The 18,168-nt window shown below is 40.3% G+C and overlaps 1 protein-coding gene across 7 annotated transcripts in view; it reads left to right on the top strand.

Annotated features, from left to right (window-relative positions):
• The window catches only part of Me3 (malic enzyme 3), a 191,731-nt gene that overhangs the window by 133,351 nt on the left and 40,212 nt on the right, over window positions 1-18,168 (top strand). For all 7 annotated transcript variants that reach the window (XM_005323295.4, XM_040285075.2, XM_040285073.2 and 4 more), the window contains one exon: window positions 9,663-9,766. In XM_005323295.4, the coding sequence (XP_005323352.1) occupies window positions 9,663-9,766 (104 nt within the window). The remainder of the gene's footprint in view (window positions 1-9,662; window positions 9,767-18,168) is intronic.

The raw sequence follows: 18,168 nt of genomic DNA, 5'->3' as shown, positions 1-18,168 counted from the left end.
GCACTTAGCAAGACCCTGACTCAAAATTTAAAAACTACAAAGGACTGAGGCAGGGTGGCTTAATGGTAGAACATTCCCCTAGCCTGTGCAATTCCCAGTACTATGAATAAATTATATTAATTAATAATTAAAATTAAAATACAGAAAAGCATTAGAAAATGAAATATGAGTCATATGATCAGTGCTAATCATTTTTTAGATTTTTGGTTTATTTCCTTCCAGTCTTTTTTTTTTCCCCTAAAAGCACTTATAAAACCAAATTTGGGGTTATATTGCAGGTACAGTTTTTGTATCTTCCCTTTTGAAGCTTAAAGCATGAAAGAGTTTTCTCTCAGGTCATTAACCACTATTCCACAATGTCACTTGAAAAGCTGACTTATATATCTTTATGTAAGAAATCCCCCCACCATTGAATATTTACTTAATTCCTAGGTTTTCTGCAGAGATAAGTTGTGCTGATACCCATTTTTTTTTTCATGTCAGTCTTTGTCCCCATCGATGATTCTTTTCTCTTAGGATAAATTTCTAGAAACAAAATGTTGTGGCAAATAAAATTGTCACTTTTTAGATTCTTGATTCATATTGTCAAAAAAAAAAAAGGTAACACATATGCTTTCTTCAGTGATCAGTGATCTCTCTTCAGAGAGAGACTTTGCTTCTCTAGAAATCACGTTCCCATTTCTAAACATGAATGAGCACTGTAGCTCCTGGAAAGAACAATGCTTCATCAGGTTTTATCCACAGATACCATCAAAGAAGGGAGCACCAGGTCGACCTTGCTTAAGAGCTGGGAAATCATGGAGGTGGGATGAGAAGAGGGAGGGCAAGGGGCATGGGAAAAGGACTGGACTGAGAAGCCAGGACCCTGATCCTGGTATAACTGATGAGCCAGGTAAGTCACAGTACGTCTGTTGACCTGATCCCTTCCCAGAGCACTGAGGACCTAGGTGTCGGTTAGCTCTAGCAGATTTATTGGGATTCTTTATTGTTGAAGGTTCAGCATCCAGCAACAGTGTGTTGAAGTTCAAGGCTGACCCCAACTTGTAACAAACCCACCAGAAACAAGAAGCCTGTCATAATCAAAGACCATACCTTTATACCCAATTTAAGTCTTATAATAACCCCATGAGCAGAGCATCTGTCATCTACCCTCTTTTTCCAGTTGAGGAACCTGTAGAGTTTAATTTGCTCAAAAGATACTTGAAGTCACAAGACTAGAATTCTGACTAGAGCGTATGTTCCTCTTCCCATACCATACTCCTGCCTGGATTTCTGTTGCTTTATAAATAAAGATAATCTCTTGACTTTTAGAATTTGTAATACTAATTTTTTTAAAATTTTTGTTACTAATTTTAGAACATTATTCAATTTTTTCAAAGAAAAAAGAAATGGCATTTCTCCCACAAGCTGCATTCATGTGCCCTTCTAATATCTGCATAGATATTACCTAGTTGCAATCATAATGTACCTGTGATTTTGTTCTAATTTTTTTCAATTAAGATTATTTTATGAACACTCTCTCTCTCTTTACTTATTTAGTAAATGTTTATTGAGTGTTTAGTAGGTGTCAGGCTCTCTCCTAGGCATGATGGAGATAAATGGCAGCCAGACCTGGATGGAATATTCTAGTTGTCAGAGTTTCAACACTGTCACCTAATTGATTATTTTCATGGGTCATGTATTATATCTACTCCGAGTTGGCTTCTCTCCCCGAGAGCTATGCTCAGAACACAAGAATTCAAAGTTGCAAAATTACCAAGTTTAGGAAGATGGTGATTTAGCTCTTCAAATGGATTTATTACATCAGCTCCCATACTCCATTTTCTTTTAAAAAAGAATTTTTTTTACAAGATTTTCTCCCCAGAAGTCTTGAATACATCTGTTGCTAGAGAAAGACCGAGCTATAGAAGAGAGAGGGTTGACCTTGCGACTTTTATCTGTCACATCAGGGCAGGGAAGATGCTATTGTGAGTTTTAGTGTCAGAATAACTAGACCATCTGTGTGTATGTCTCTATTAACCTCCTGAGGCAATGGGAGCTTTAATCAGAGTCAAAGAAAACACCCCTCCAGGTTTCCTGTTGAAGGAAAACATGTGCTGTCTACAGCGCTGAAACTGAGTCACTTTTACCTGCCAACAGCAAAGAGGTTTGGAAAAATAAACATTTGGACCCGTGATCTCATAAAAAGGGGACATCCCGTGGATCAGTTTCAAGGGGACAAGGGAAAGGAGCCCCTTTCAGTGTCAGCTATTTTGTAAATGAAACAAAATACATGATGGTCACACTGTCCATGAAGAGATCTAAAACACTATCTGATATAACTCCCTTCCCTCATTTTACATAGGAAAAGAGACCCAGAGTGAAAATGGCTCCCCCAAGGACTGGCTCCCAGCCCTGTGCTCCTCCTTCTCCAAGCCAAGGTTCTTCAGGGCAACACCCTGGGACTTGGCTTTACCATGATGCCCCTGAGCCTTGGAGTTCTTCTCCTAGCTGAAGTCTTGGGCCTCCATAACTTCACACAAGGAGATGCTATGTGGAACTCCGGAACTCACAACTAGGCATGTCGACAGACACAGGAGCAGACCATGAGCAGAGCCTCCTAACCATGCGTTAGAGGCTGAGTGGATTGCTACAGGAGCATAGGGTCAGCAGCTAAGTTGGGTGTTGCAAGATTATGATCACTGCCACTAATAAACATTCCGCATTCACCTCACAGAGCCATCAGAGAGCTCTTTCTCTCTCTCTCTCTCTCTCTGAACACACGTGACCAATGAAGATGTACTTCCTGGGATCTTTGTAGCTTACTCCTGGGCTTCACTGAGCTTCCCAGGAAATTAGCAGTAGGCATAACTGCTACCCCAAAGGAAGGGAGTTATGCCCACAGCATACACCCAGCCCCACAACCTCCCAGAACCACAGATGTTCTGCAAAACAACTTGGTGTACCTGTTGCTATGCATCATAAATATTTTCTAGACCAGGAAGTGCATCTTACTTCCAACTTAAATCCAACACTCAGAGATATGTCCAGTGAAGAGAAAGAAACAATTTTGTTTTCCATGTCATTCTGTCTCCAAGAAAAACCTTAGGAAGGCAGAGCTAGGCAAACAGCCCAAAGGGCATATTCAACCCTCTAACTCTTATGACAGAGGAGGAATTCTGGTTCACCTGCTTTGGAAAATGCCCTCACCTAAAAATTGTAATCATTGATTCATTTAGTTCCAAAGGGAACTTGATAACTATCCAAGAGAGATAAAATATTCAGTTATTCAGTTAATAACAGTTGTAAGGGAACCCTTCTGGACACCAGAGCTCAGAATGATCCAACCCTGGTAACCTTTCTTTGTCCAGAAATCATGGTTTCTTCTCTGTTGTTCCTGCCAATATTTTTTGACCTTGGACAGCTCATTTAACCTTTCCAAGACTCAGAAATTCATTTGGGGGAAGCTGGACAAAGTGATTTCTAAGATCTTCTCACTTCTTCATTTAGCATCTTCTTAACCCAGCCCTGGGACTCATGCAATTATTATCAATAAATATTTTTTAAAAGCTTTACCCATTTGCTGGCACTGTACAAATCTCTGGGGAGATGCACATGAAGAAGGATGGACTCTTTTCTCAAGGAACTTGCATCATGGGTGACAGACATTATTGTGCCTTTATAACAGAGAAGAAAAAGAAAGCAGAGAGAAAAAACCTGAACCCCTGAACCTTCCCAGCCACTACTGAGTTCTTCAAGAAAACCAGATAATGGGCAAGGAGCTGCTGCCTAGTTCCATGATCCCCATAACATCAAGTGATGGGGAGGAGCAGGCACTGCCATGATACCCCTTTAGAGTAAGGCTTCCAGTCAGCTTAGCCACTTCTGGCTCTATGATTTGGGCAGTTTATTTTAACCCTTTAACTCCAAGTTCCGTGTGTGTGAAACAGAAATGAGAATAGGTCAGACTATTAGAAGGATTAGAAGGTTCAAATAAGTAAGTTACTTGAAAGCTCTACACAAACATATATATATATATATATATATATATATATATATATATATGTGTGTGTGTATATATATATCAGTATATATAATATATATAATATATATGTATATATATCTATATACTAATATAGATATATGCATATATATGTCATCAAGTATATAATATTGATGTCGTCTAGTATACATAATATATATTAATATATACATATATGTATATATACTTCAAAATATATAATATATATGTACATATATGTATATATTAGTATATATATGTATACATAAATATAGATGCATATCTATAATATTAGTGTCATCTCAATAATGAAATTGTTTCCATTTTGGAGGTCAGTTTTGAAGTATTTTTATTTATTTATTTATTTTTTTATTGTTGGTTGTTCAAAACATTACATAGTTCTTGATATATCATATTTCACATTTTGATTCAAGTGGGTTATGAACTCCCATTTTACCCCGTATACAGCTTGCAGAATCACGTCAGTTACACTTCCATTGATTTACATATTGACATACTCATGTCTGTTGTATTCTGCTGCCTTTCCTATCCTCTACTATCCCCCCTCCCCTCCCCTCCCCTCCCCTCTTCTCTCTCTACCCCCTCTACTATAATTCATTCCTCCCCCTTGTATTATTTTTCCCTTTCCCCTCACTTCCTCTTGTATGTAATTTTGTATAACCCTGAGGGTCTCCTTCCATTTCCATGCAATTTCCCTTCTCTCTCCCTTTCCCTCCCACCTCTCATCCTTGTTTAATGTTGGTCTTCGTCTCCTGCTCTTCTTCCCTAGTCTGTTCTTAATTACTCTCCTTATATCAAAGAAGACATTTGGCATTTGTTTTTTAGGGCTTGGTTAGCTTCACTTAGCATAATCTGCTCTAATGCCATCCATTTCCCTCCAAATTCTATGATTTGTCATTTTTTAATGCAGAGTAATACTCCATTGTGTATAAATGCCACATTTTTTTATCCATTTGTCTATTGAAGGGCATCTAGGTTGGTTCCACAGTCTTGCTATTGTGAATTGTGCTGCTATGAACATCGATGTAGCAGTGTCCCTGTAGCATTCTCTTTTTAGGTCTTTAGGGAATAGACCCAGAAGGGGAATAGCTGGGTCAAATGGTGGTTCCATTCCCAGCTTTCCAAGAAATCTCCATACTGCTTTCCAAATTGGCTGCACCAATTTGCAGTCCCACCAACAATGTACAAGTGTACCCTTTTCCCCACATCCTCGCCAGCACTTGTTGTTGTTTGACTTCATAATGGCTGCCAATCTTACTGGAGTGAGATGGTATCTTAGGGTGGTTTTGATTTGCATTTCTCTGACTGCTAGAGATGGTGAGCATTTTTCCATGTACTTGTTGATTGATTGTAGTTTTGAAGTATTTGAGGCAGAGAACATTTTATTACAAAAATAAATATAAGGACTTTTAGAAAACCTTTTTAGAGCCACTCATATCTCAATAGTATCTCATTGTGGTTGACTTTTTTTTTTCTTTTTGGTACCAGGGATTGAACCCAGAGGTACTTAACCATTGACCTATATTCTTACCCTTTTTATTTTTTTATTTTGAGACAGGGTCTCACTAAGTTGCTAAGGCTGGCTTTGAACTTGAGATCCTCCTGCCTCAGCCTCCCAAGTCACCGGGATTACAGGCTTCATAGTGCCTGGCTCATGATTGAGCTTTGATCTTCACTGAGATATAATGAGAAACTTTGAAAAATCAAAAAATTCTTTCATGCCCCTGGAGAATTTGACTCACCCCCAAAACTCCATATTTTGCACTGAGAAATTCATTTTATGCTCCCTGCGGCATCATGATTCAAATCTGTGACTTGGAAATATTAGAAGTTATAACTTACCATGAATCCTTCTAATTTTTACATGAACTCAAAACATGGAGTTGCCCTATTTTCAATGATTTCTGTGTTTGTCTTTCTAGGTTCTATATGTGCCTGTGTGGATGTGTTTTTAGATAGTTGTAATCATGATACCTGTATGATTTGAGCAATCTTGTATTGTGCTTTTTCCCTTTAAATAGTCTCATCCACATTTGTCCAGGTGGCTGCAAAGTCTAAAAACCCATTTTAATGACTGCCCAGCTGTCCATGGAGTTGTTACACCATCATTTACTTTATCATTCCTCCTCACTAGGTGTTTACTAAGAGTCCTTTAGATGGTTACTTTGAAAGAGGCATGTGGAGGGTGACCACCAAATATGTCCCACCTTCAACCTTTTATTTGTTCCCCACTACACACACACACACACACACACACACACACACACACACACACACACACCCCTAACAAGAAAGAGCCCTAACAGTTTCAAGGATCAATCCAGAGAACAAAGAGAATGAGAGAAGGAGGTGAGGATCCACTTTCTAAATGCAGACCTGTTAAACAAAGTGCTAAACCCACAGATTATATGGACCCAGAACTGGGGATGAAGGATTGTAAAGGCAAATATTACCTGTTATTTTCTGTCCCTGCACCTTTCCCCACCACCTCCTCCAGTGACATCAAAATAGGACAGAAGGAGAGCAGAGGGTTTAAAAACTTGTAAGTCAATTTTTGTTGATGTACCAAAAAGCCACCAAAGCAGCATGGCTGCATGTTGAGACCGTGGACTCAGGGTTTGAATCTTGACTCTTGCCCTTACTAGTTCAAGGTTTAGGGCAAGTTGCTTAACCACTCTGTATCTTGCTGCTGCATTTGTAACATGAAAGAAAGTAATGAGACCTGTCTCTCAGATCCTTTGTAAGAAATTCCTAGAGAAAACAAAAGTAAAGTGGGAGGGCTTCCAAAGTCATAGGAGATGGGCAGGATCTTCAGACTACTAAACAGGTCAGACTCCTATGAAAGGAGAGAAGAAAGGATCTAGAATTGAGTAAGAACAGTTCTGACTGCAGTGCAGCCCAGGGAGAGGAAGTCTGGCCAATGGAAAGTCCCCAAGCAAAGACTGCCTCGGGAATCTCGGGTGGGCAGGAATGGCCCATCCCAGCCCTGCACAGTGACCAGTAATTGAGCAGCTTAAGGTTGATACCAAATACCCTCCCTTCAGCAGATTCACCTGTGAGCTTCACTTTTCCAATGGCTTCCATGACTTTAGGCTGCTAATTGCTCTAGACAGAACATGGTACATAGGAACACTATGAAAACGGCAACTGCTGCCATTATTTCATAGCATGTGTTATAATTCACAAAGCTCTTTGGTGTTATTTCACTCAATCATCACAACCATCCTCTGCAGCTAGTATTTCATCCCCACTTGGCAGACGAGAAGGAGGCTCAAAGAGGTCACATGCTTTGCCCAAAGTCACACAGCTTGTGGATGGTAGGGTGAGACTCTACACTAAGGCCCTTGAGGGTAGTAAGGTGTCATCCTTATCTTTGCATCCTGCAGTAGCTGCTCAGATGGAGATGAAGATAAAACAACTCCTGTCCTCCTGTCCTGGACTCTTATTTTTGGTGATCCAAATACAAAAATAGGTAATTTCAGAAGACCATTATTCATGGAATTACTTCACATTCCCCAAACACACCAGGTACTTTCTTTATTCTTATGCTCCAGCCCCCAACCTTTCTTTGTGCCAACACCTCTGCCTAGAGGGCCCAGTCCACCTGCTGAAACCTGCCAGTCTTTCAGTGCCTGACAATTTTCTCTGTAACACAACCCCACATGCAACAGCCGAGGAAAATTACCACACTCCTCTGTGCTTCCATGTGCCTCACTTTGTTCCAAACACTGTCTCCCTACCCTGCAGTAGAGTTAGTTTACCTGCAATAGACTGAGCACCCTGAAGGCAGCAACCATTTCTCACTCACCTCCAAACCCCTCTGGGGGCCCCTCATCAGCAGTAGTAGAAGATCAATAAGTGTGTCATCTTTATTATATGAAGTTGCAAACATTTTAATGAAGTTCTTTGTTTAGTTTTGAACTTTGTATTTTGAAATAATGTGGATTAACATGCTGTTTCAGCATGTGAATAAAAGAATAAGAGAGATCCTGTATACTCTTTATCTAGTTCCCCCAATGGTAACATCTTACATAGCTCTGTACAATATCACCACCAGTTTTACATTCGTGTGTGTGTGTGTGTGTGTGTGTGTGTTTAGTTCCATGTAGTTTTGTGACATGTGTAGATTCCTGCACCATCACAGCAGTATATATACAGAGCAGATCCTCGCAGGGATATTTCATGCTGTCCTTCTATAACCAAGCCCACATTCCTTCCTTTCTCTCCCCAACCTCTGAAACTACTGACCTATTCTCCATCTCTATAAGTTTGTCATTTCAAGAATGTTCTAGATGGAGTTTTGTAGGATGTAGCCTTTTGGAATTAGCTTTCTTTCACACAACATGATTCTCTTGAGATTAGTGCAGGTGTTGTTATGTATCAGTAGTTTGTTCCAATAATTTTATGAGTAGTATATTCTATAGAATGTATGTGCCAATTTGTTTAACCATTCACCTTTAAAGGACATTTAAGGTTTTGTTTCCAGATTTTTGGCTCTTACATATAAAACTTCTATAAAAATTCAAATAAATAAATAAAACATACCATGCATGAATGAGTTTCCAATTCATAGGGGATAGAAAAGGTGGAAACTCCAGTGGGAGAGGTCATTCAGACCAGTGTAGACACAGCAAATGACCCAACAGCATGTGACTGCTTTGACGGCAAGAACTGCAAATGGCAGAGTGGTCACAGGCTAGGGCTTAAGGTGAGCATCTTTCTTGAGCTATTTCTGGTTGTATCATTCTATATTTGTATCCCATGTGTGAGGCATGTGGTAGGTAAGATTTCATTGAAGGAATGAATGAATCAATCAATCAATAAATAAATCAATGATTTTCTAAGTCCAATCAGGAGCTTTGGATGAGGCCCAAAACTTCAATACAAGACGCTGCCTAAAGTCAGCTACAATGATTCTCAATTAGTGGCAGTTTCACCTTCAAGAAGACCTTTGGCAATGTCTGAAGACATATTTCATTGTCATGACTGGGGATGCTGCTGGCCTCTACTGGCTAGAAGCCAAAGATATCGGTCAATCAGCCCTTGTACTAAAGAATTATCCAAGCCTGGGGCTGGGGTGGTAGAGTACTCACCTTGCACATGTGAGGCCACATAAAAATAAATAAATAAAATAAAGGTATCGTATCTAACTACAACTAAAAAATAAATATTTTTTTAAAAAAGAATTATCCAAGCCAAGATGCCAATAGTGGTACTGTTGAGAAATCCTGAAATAAACCCAGAGCCTACAGTCAGGGTTAGAGGACTGTGTTTGAGAGGCTTGCCTTGTTCAAAGCATCATTTGTTCCTAAAGTGGGGACCACTTGGGAGTCCACCTTCTGTCAGTGGCTTGGCCTGCAGACCCTTCCAGAATTGACCCCTTGGTGGGGGTGGAAGGATTCTCTTCCTCTTCCACCTCCTTGCTCCTTCCCACTCAACCTAAACACTTATTTTAAAAACAATAGTAACTCAGTGAGACACTATCTCTAAATAAAATACAAAAAAGGCCTGGGGATGGAGCTCAGTTGTTGACTGCCCCTGTGTTCAATCTCCGGTACCATCCCCCCAAAAGAACCAATAATAATAATAGTAAATCGGGAACAGTGGGAGCAAGTAAGTAAATGGGTGCTGTCTGTTCCAGGAGCTGCTCAGAGACCCTCTTTACATCGGCCTGAAACACCAGCGTGTGCGTGGGAAGGAGTACGATGACTTGCTGGATGAGTTCATGCAGGCTGTGACAGATAAGTAAGTAGGCCAAGCTTTTTTGAAGGAGAACTCTTTTTTAAAAATATTTATTTATTTATTTTAGTTAGATATATATGACGGCAGAATGCATTTTGATTCATTGTACCCAATTGCAGCACAACTTTTCATTTCTCTGGTTGTACGTGATGTAGTGTTGCACCATATGTGCAGTCATACATGTACCTAGGGTAATAATGTCCATCACATTCCATCATCTTTCCTGTGGAAGGAGGGCTCTTAAGAGCTACTATGACTGATGTCAACCCTGGTTTTGTTAGAATCACAAACAAGTGTTAGAAGACACTTTTCTGGGTGGTCTGAATATTCGAACTGGACCCCACGTATTGGGAAGACTGGAGGTTGAATGGGCTCATTCTCTGGGAGAATCTTTGGCAGTAGAGAGGGGAGTGGAGGGATGATGGCCAATATCTCTGTAATCTGTAGGAAAAGTATGTTTTTCCAGGAAGAAAACTCTCTTGGTCTGAGGTGTTCATAGCTCTTGGCATGAATAAGAATGTTGCAGGTGGTAAAAAGAGGACACTCCTCTTATGACAAAATGACCTTGGAAGGCAGCTTGCCACATTTATCATCACTCCACCACCACCATGTGAAGACAAGGCAGTATTAATAAACAGACCACATGGACTCTGAGCCAGCTAGATTTATGAGGTGTCATCTCTTCACTGGGGTGCACAATATTGGCAGCCCCACCCAACTTGCCTGCCCCAACTGTCTGGCATCTTGGCCACACACTCACCCTGCCATAGCTGGCATGCTGCTGGGATGGAGTCCTGGTAACAGTCCAACACAAGCTGGGAGAATCAGGGTGTCTGCAGTTCATTGGGCCTCTTAAGATAAAGCAGGTCCCCTCATTTGAAAAAAAATATTATAATAATATTGTGGTCATATAGGAGGGAATGGTCCTGTAGAGAAGTCAGTGATGGAATGTAGGATGGGGGGAAAAAGTTCTTGAGTAGGCTAGAAGGCAAGGATCCAATGCACACCTGGAGAGTTTATTCTGAAGAGCACAGAAACCAATCACAGGGAGAGAGGGAAGGAAGAATATTGGGCACAGAGGGAGAAGGTGGGTAGACATGGTGGAAGGAGCATTTGGGAGTCCAGTCTAGTTGTAGATAAGGTCATCGGTAAGTTTGAGATTGGAGAAAGAAGTGGTAAAGCTTTAAGGATGGAGGAGGTGTGAGTTAGTTATCTAGGAAAGTGGGGGAATTTAGACCTGGGGACTGAGGTGTGATTCTGAGCAGCTCCATCGACCCACTTGAAGCTATTGGTCATGAATTTAGCCTAGGTCAGTGGTATGGTTTGAATCTGTCCCCGAAAAAGCTTGTGTTGGAATTCCCTTTTAACAAGTATCAAAGTTAAAAGTACAAAAAAACATCTTCTACAGATATGGGATCTGGAAGCCCTATTGGATCTTTTTGTTTGTTTTGTTTTGCTTTTTATTTGTTCTATTTAGATATACATGACAGTTCAGTGTATTTTGACATATTACACATACACGGAGTATAACTTAGGATCCCATTCTTGTGGTTGTACATGATGTGGAATTTTACTGGTGGTGTATTCATAAATGAACATAGGAAGGTTATGTCTGATTCATTCTACTATCTTTTCTATTTCCATCTCCCCTCCTTTCCCTTCATTCCCCTTCCAATTCTATTCTTCCCTCTACCCCTCCCCTTATCATGTGTTAGCATCCACATATCAGAGAGAACATTCAGCCTTTGGTTTGGGGGGATGGGCTTACTTCACTTAGCATGATATTCTCCAACTCCATCCATTTACCTGCAAATGCCATGATTTTATTGTATTTTAATTCTGAGTAATATTCCATTGTGTATATATATGCCACAGTTTCTTTATCCATTCTTCTATTGAAGGGCATCCAGGTTGTTTCCACAGTTTAGCTATTGTGAATTGAGCTGCTATAAACATGGATGTGGCTGCATCACTGTAGTATGCTGATTTTAAGTCCTTTGGGTATATACCAAGGAGTGGGATAACTGGGTCAAATGGTGGTTCTTAAGAAAAACCTATATCTTTAATGATAGCTTTCAGATAGGCCCACCCAGTTCTAAATAAAACCTATAAAAGCAAAAAAAAAGAAAAACAGAAAAAGAAAAAGAAAGAAAGGAGGAGGAGAAACAGGAGGAGGATGAGGAGGAATACTAAAAAATGTCTTGTGAGTTCAGTGTAGTCTTTATGGAGGAAAGTAAGGGGCCTGACCTTGTACTCCCAGTGATATTTCTCTAACTTTCTCCAGTGGCCCAGGTTTCAATCTCCAGCCTTAAGGATTTGTGTGTGAAGGGCACGTTTTCATGTTTCCAAAGTATGGTGGAGCCTATGAAGGGAGGGTCATTCTGCCTGTGCTAAGTGATAACCAATCTTGTTTTCATTTTAAAGTGATTTCTTCTGCTTAATTCCTTTCTCAAAGATTCTTTTCTTAATAACATATTTGCATTTTTCTTTTAATAGAACTTTTCACCAAGTTTGTTGTTTGGTCTTAGATATTTGTTCAATAGAACCGAAATACAAGTACTTTCAAACACCCATCTTATCAATTAACATAGAGAGACACTTTTCAAACTACATTTTCAAGGATTCATAGTCATTTCACCTGCCCTTGTGGCATTTTTCTGAATTGTAAGTAAAATGATATTCTGTTAATTAAGTTATAATTTTTAACTTATATTTTAAAGTTTTTTTAAGATTTACAACAGAAACATATGCATTTTGAAAAATAGTTTTAACTTGTCAGAATTATATAAATTGAGAATGTCACATTTTTTATATTTTCATATATTCCCCTCTTTAAGGCAGATTGATGATTACTCTTGCCAGCCCTTTCCTTTGCACACAAATGTGTACTAAATTATCATACTCTTTATTAAAAGTGGGATCATACTACACATATTGTATAACCTGTAATTTTAAAAAAAAACTGTATATATTTTTATAGCTTATTTTACTGGAAATAAAGCATTATTTTAAATTGAAAAAAAAAGTGTGTGTTGGAACCTTAATTTCCTATGCACCAAATCCTGGGATGTGGAGCCTAATGGAAGGCATTTAGGTCATGAAGGTTCCACTCTCACAGATGAGTTGATACCAATTATAAAAGTACATGGATATGGTGGGGCTCCTGTAATTCCAGCAACTTGGGAGGTTGAGGCAAGAGGATTGCAAGTTTGATGATAGTCTCAGTAATTCAGTGTGACTCTGTCTCAAAATAAAAAATAAAATGGGCTGAAGATGTAGCTCAGAAGTTAAGAGCCCCTGGGTTCAATCCCCAGTACCAAAAAAAAAGCAGTGGGGATCACAGCTGTGATTTCAAGCTCTTACTTTCTTACTCTCTTGCCCTTCTGTCTTCCGCCATGAGACGATACAGTATGAAAGCCCTTACCAGATGCTGGCAGCTTTATTTTGGACTTTGCAGCTATACTGTGTGAAATAAGTTTCTTTTCTTTGTAAATTACTCAGACTATGGTATTCTGTTACAGCAGCACAAAACAGACTAAGACAATCAGTTAAACTGTTTCTGTATTTCTCTACCTAGGTTCAACTGTCTGGGTATGTGGCAGGAAGAGACAGAGAGTAAGATATCATCAGGGTTGGGATTTTGCCAGGCAAGATAGAAAGGGAAAGAGACAGGAGTTGAGAGTATATTCAAAGGAATAACTCTAACAATGTGCCAGAAGGTCTAGGCTAAGTAAAAAGGGACATGTGGATGTGTGCAGCAGGGGAAGTAAGGTAGAAAAGGTGACAGGATTGATGGTCCATAAGTCCTGGTGAGGTCTAGATGCAAGGCGGAATAAGCTGGAAAGAAAGGAGGTAGTGATCAGAAAGTTCGGTGATTTCAGTTGATATTATGGAGGAAGTGCATTGGGATGTGGTCACCAGCAAAGTTAACTCAAGACTCAGCAGCCATTAATACAGACAGAGTATCTAGAAGGGAGGTGAATGCCCAATTCATTCTTCCCCTTTCAAATCATCCTGAATACCACATTTAAGTCTGACAAGGTACATCAAGGGTCATAAGTTACCTAAAGCATCTTTGGAGAATCATAACAATGATTGTGCTCTATGTGTATCAGAGTTCAGTACTAATTCCAGACATCTGAAAAACATTCTTTCAGAATAGTATTTCATTCAATTCTGTGTATCCAGCAAAGAAGAATCAACTGGTAAGATGCCAACAGAGGCTGTTTAAAGCACAAAATAAATCAGAGCCATCTCACAATATACTGCCCTCTGTAAGAATGAGATCCCCATCACAGAGAAATTCCAGGATAGGATTCATGACTTACTGGTGATGATACTATAAGAATGAACTCAAGCATCAGATGCTTCTTAACATGCCTTCCCACCCCATTATTCTATTCTGACCTCTTCAGAATCTGTGTGGCTGGAAACATGGGTATTATTATTACCGTTTTTATAGAAGAGAAAACTAAACTCTGAGAGGCCACAGGGCCTGTCCCATGTCATCCAGTACCTAGTGGGACTGTGAGCTGAACACCAGTGTGCTGACTCAGAGTCCAGGCTGCTTTCCACATTCTGAATTACCTGAGAGAAGGGAATGAAATTGGTTTCACAGCCTGTTTTTAGTTTCCCGTTTCCAGGACTCCTGCCTTATCTAATGAGTCAGTAGTCATTCCATGATTCCCCAAAGAGAAGTCCTGCTATGCATGTGAGAAGGTTAAACAAACTAGGATGTAAGAGGCTCTTCAAAGGATCATGAAGATCAGTTCACAGCTTTACACACTCACATGGGCGGCCCAGGGGTGCACTCCTGGGGAGGGCTGAGCATCAGACATCAGGAATGTGTCTTTAAGCAGAAAAGATGAGGGTTGACGGGCGGGTGTTTTGACTTTCTGATAAGCTAAAGCAGATGTTCCTGTGGATACTGTAGGTGGGGAATGAGCTAGTCTCCCCAGGCACTACTTGGAAATATAGTAACCCCAAGATGGAATGCCTGGCCTAAGGTAACTCAAAAGTCCTGAAGCCCCACACAATGTATTTTAAGAAAAAAAAAAAAAACTTGGGAAATGTTGACTCCTGCCTTCAACATCTCCAAACATCCTGCTAATAAAAATCTTCATCTTCTTACCCCTCCCCACTCATTGGCAGATGTCTTAAGGGGTTTTTTTGGCCTAAAAAAAAAAAAAAAAAAAAACTCACTGTGGCTCAGTTCCTGTCCTGGGTTTGGCCACTAAGAAGGACAGAGGGAATCTCCATTTAAGTCAGTGATTCACAACAACAGAAAGCTGGGAGCATCCTCCTCAAAGCTGAGACCAAGACTGAAGTTCCCTGGCAGAGATTAGTCATCCCATCCTTCCTGGGCTTACTTTGCCTTGCAGGGGAACCAGAACACTGCACCTGAGCACCATATCCTGCTATGATAAGTTTCCAATTTCATTTCTGTTACTTACAGCAGAATTATGGGGGCTATCTATCTTAAGTCTGGCCCCAGAGCCCCAGCTGTCTAGTAACTGGCCTGGGTTGGACAGAAGCTTGATGTTACCTGCAGCTTCAACCTTTAGGCAGGCCAGGAAAGGAAACCACCTCCTTTTTCTCTAGTTTCCCAAACTCCACATGTAGGGATTCTTAAGCTGCAAAGATAAGAGTGATAAATAAGAAGGAACAACATAGTTAAAGAAACTCTACTAGGTGGCACCTGCCTGTATTCCCAGCAACGCGGGAGACTGAGGCAGGAGGATCATGAGTTCAAAGCCACCTTCAGCAACTTAGCGAGGTACTTAGCAACTCAGTGAGAACCTGTCTCTAAATAAAAAAGAAAATCACAAAATAAGGCTAGAAATGTGGCTCAGTGGTTGAGTGCCCCTGAGTTCAATCCCCCGTTACAAAAAAGAAAAAGAAAAAGAATTTTTTTTTCACTTTTTAAAATATGTCATTTCCTTTTTAGCTCCAAGAAAGTTTATTTTCTGAGCATTTCTATTTTTCTGTCTGGTTCCCCCACGGCGTGCTCCCCCCGCCCTTTTCTCTTTTTCACACACACACACACATTACATGAAATTCACACGGTAGTGGAAGTCATTAGCTCACTGTTAGTTTTCTTTGCAGAAGAACTTTTCAAACAAATTTAGACAGCCTTGGATCTCTGTTTCTGGAGCTAGCTACTACATAGGCCCACCCATTATTGCTACCTTTCGAATTTGATGTGAGCCCCTGCCCTTCCTGAGCCAACCCCAAGATCTCCAGCATGCATTCCTCATGTCCCTTCAATTTCAATGGGACTCCCTAATTCTATCTCCCTTCTGCAGCTCATTCCATTGTTTCTACCCTTATGTTGGTAAGTACTCCAAAGATTTCCATTCAAAGATACTAAATATACAACTAAGTATGTCTCCTGTGCCCTGATCAGATTGACAGGGAGCAAAGAAACAAGTGCTTGTCCAGTCTTCATACAAAGCAGAACACTCAAGTAAAAACTAGAAACAAGGAGGTGTGATTGCAAGACTGTTAACTGTCCCCTAGTCTATGATATCAAGGCACACACCTCCATTTCTATTTCTATGTAACAAACCACCCCAAATCTTAGTGGCCTAATGTGTTACTTGATCTTGATTCACTCAACAGGTGGGTTCATCTGCTGGTTTGCCAGTGATCATGTTTAAAGCTGCTTTCAGCTGGAAGATTTGCTGGAAGCAGGCTCAGCTGAGACACTGGAAATATGCTTTTCCCTATATGTATAAAGTGTCAAGGTCTCTCTGACTCTTCAGGGCCTCTCCATGTGGCCTCTTCTCTTAACAAGATAGCTGAACTTCTTACATGGAAGTCCAGGGATCCCAAGAACATAACATAGAAACTGCCAGGCCTTCTCAAGTATGACACCCCAGACTGGCACAGTATAACTTCCACCACATTACACTGGGTAAAGCAAATCACAGGCCTATCCTGGGCTCCAAGCGAGGACATAAATATCAGGAGGCTTGGTTCACTGGGAGCCACCAATACAACAGCCTGGGAGGGACAAGATATGGGAGCACCAGCATTATAGGAAGATGCACCCTGGAAATGAAAAAAGAGCAAAGAAAATAATAACATATTATATGTATACATATATGCAGATTTATATCAATGTGTGTAAATATGGATATATATATACACACTACACACAGAGAGAAATGTATTATGTAAAATCTATGGACATTTTAACCTAGAACCTGCTAAATGCCAGATACTAAAGTAGGCATGATGAGAAATCCAACAGGGTTGTGGGGTTGGAGGACTAGTCCTGCTCTCAAAGAGTTTTGCAGCCAAAAATATTTCATATGTCTACTGGAGTTTATATAAACTGATTACTAAACTTTCTTTGCCTCTGAGTATCTATGTAAAATCTGGAGCTCAAGAAGAGTTTTGAGGCGGAAATATATATATAAAGTTGGGAATTTCCATCCCGTAATGTTATTTAAAGTCAAGGGGAAGATTAAATTCACCTAGGAAAAGAAGGTAGAAACAGAAGAGAATAGGGCACATCACCATCTCTGAACTGTGCCCTGTGGATAACTGCAAGTCCCAGTGCCCAACATAATTTAGGATTCAACTGGGATTTTATTGGTAGAAATGGCAATGAAGGTAAAAGATTTCATTCTTTGTGCTGGTCTATGTTAACAATGCACCTGCCACATTAATGCCTTCCTTCTACTTTGGAGTCCTTCCAAGCAGGACTGTGCCCCTGGTTCTGCTGGCATCCCTTTGCCCCAAGGACCCTGAGCTGCTTTCATGCCTGGCATCACTGCATTTCCATGTTTAGAGAAAGCACTCATGCATCTGGGCACCCAGGTCAGAAGACACATCGTGGGCTAGAGTCAGGCCTGCCTGACTCATGAGCCTGATTTCCTGGACTCATCCTTGACTTCATGACAGCTAACAAGCTTGAAAACAGGAAATGGCAAACATGTGCATCAGATGAAGACAATGGTGATTGCCTTGTTCAGGGAATTTCTTCTAAAAAGCTTCCTGTGAAAAAACAGAATATCACACCACACTCCTAAAATTTATCAATTTTTTGGAATTTTCAAACTGGAAAGGGTAAATGTGCCCCATAAAGTCATGGATGTATTTTGCTGGTCACTGAAAATAAAGTTCAGAACTCTGAGAACTGAACTTTATTTTCACCACCGAGTGAGAAAACTCTGAGACGCTAGAAGCAACAAATGTTCATAATGTATCTTATCATCCATTGCCAGAATTCTTGAATAATTAAAACATGCCTACCACTCTTTTAGGCACTGTAACAAGACTCAAAATAATTAAAAAGATATGGGTTGTGCTCTTAAGAATTGTACAGTCCATGGCAGGTGCAGTGATGCACGCCTGTAATCCCAGCAGCTCAGGAGGCTGCAGCAGGAGGATCGAAA

This window comes from Ictidomys tridecemlineatus, chromosome 4 (assembly GCF_052094955.1).
Source record: "Ictidomys tridecemlineatus isolate mIctTri1 chromosome 4, mIctTri1.hap1, whole genome shotgun sequence".
In the NCBI taxonomy this organism is placed as follows: Eukaryota; Metazoa; Chordata; class Mammalia; order Rodentia; family Sciuridae; genus Ictidomys; species Ictidomys tridecemlineatus.
The sequence above is the reverse complement of the archived record's forward strand: the minus strand, read 5'-3'. Positions and strand labels throughout refer to the sequence as shown.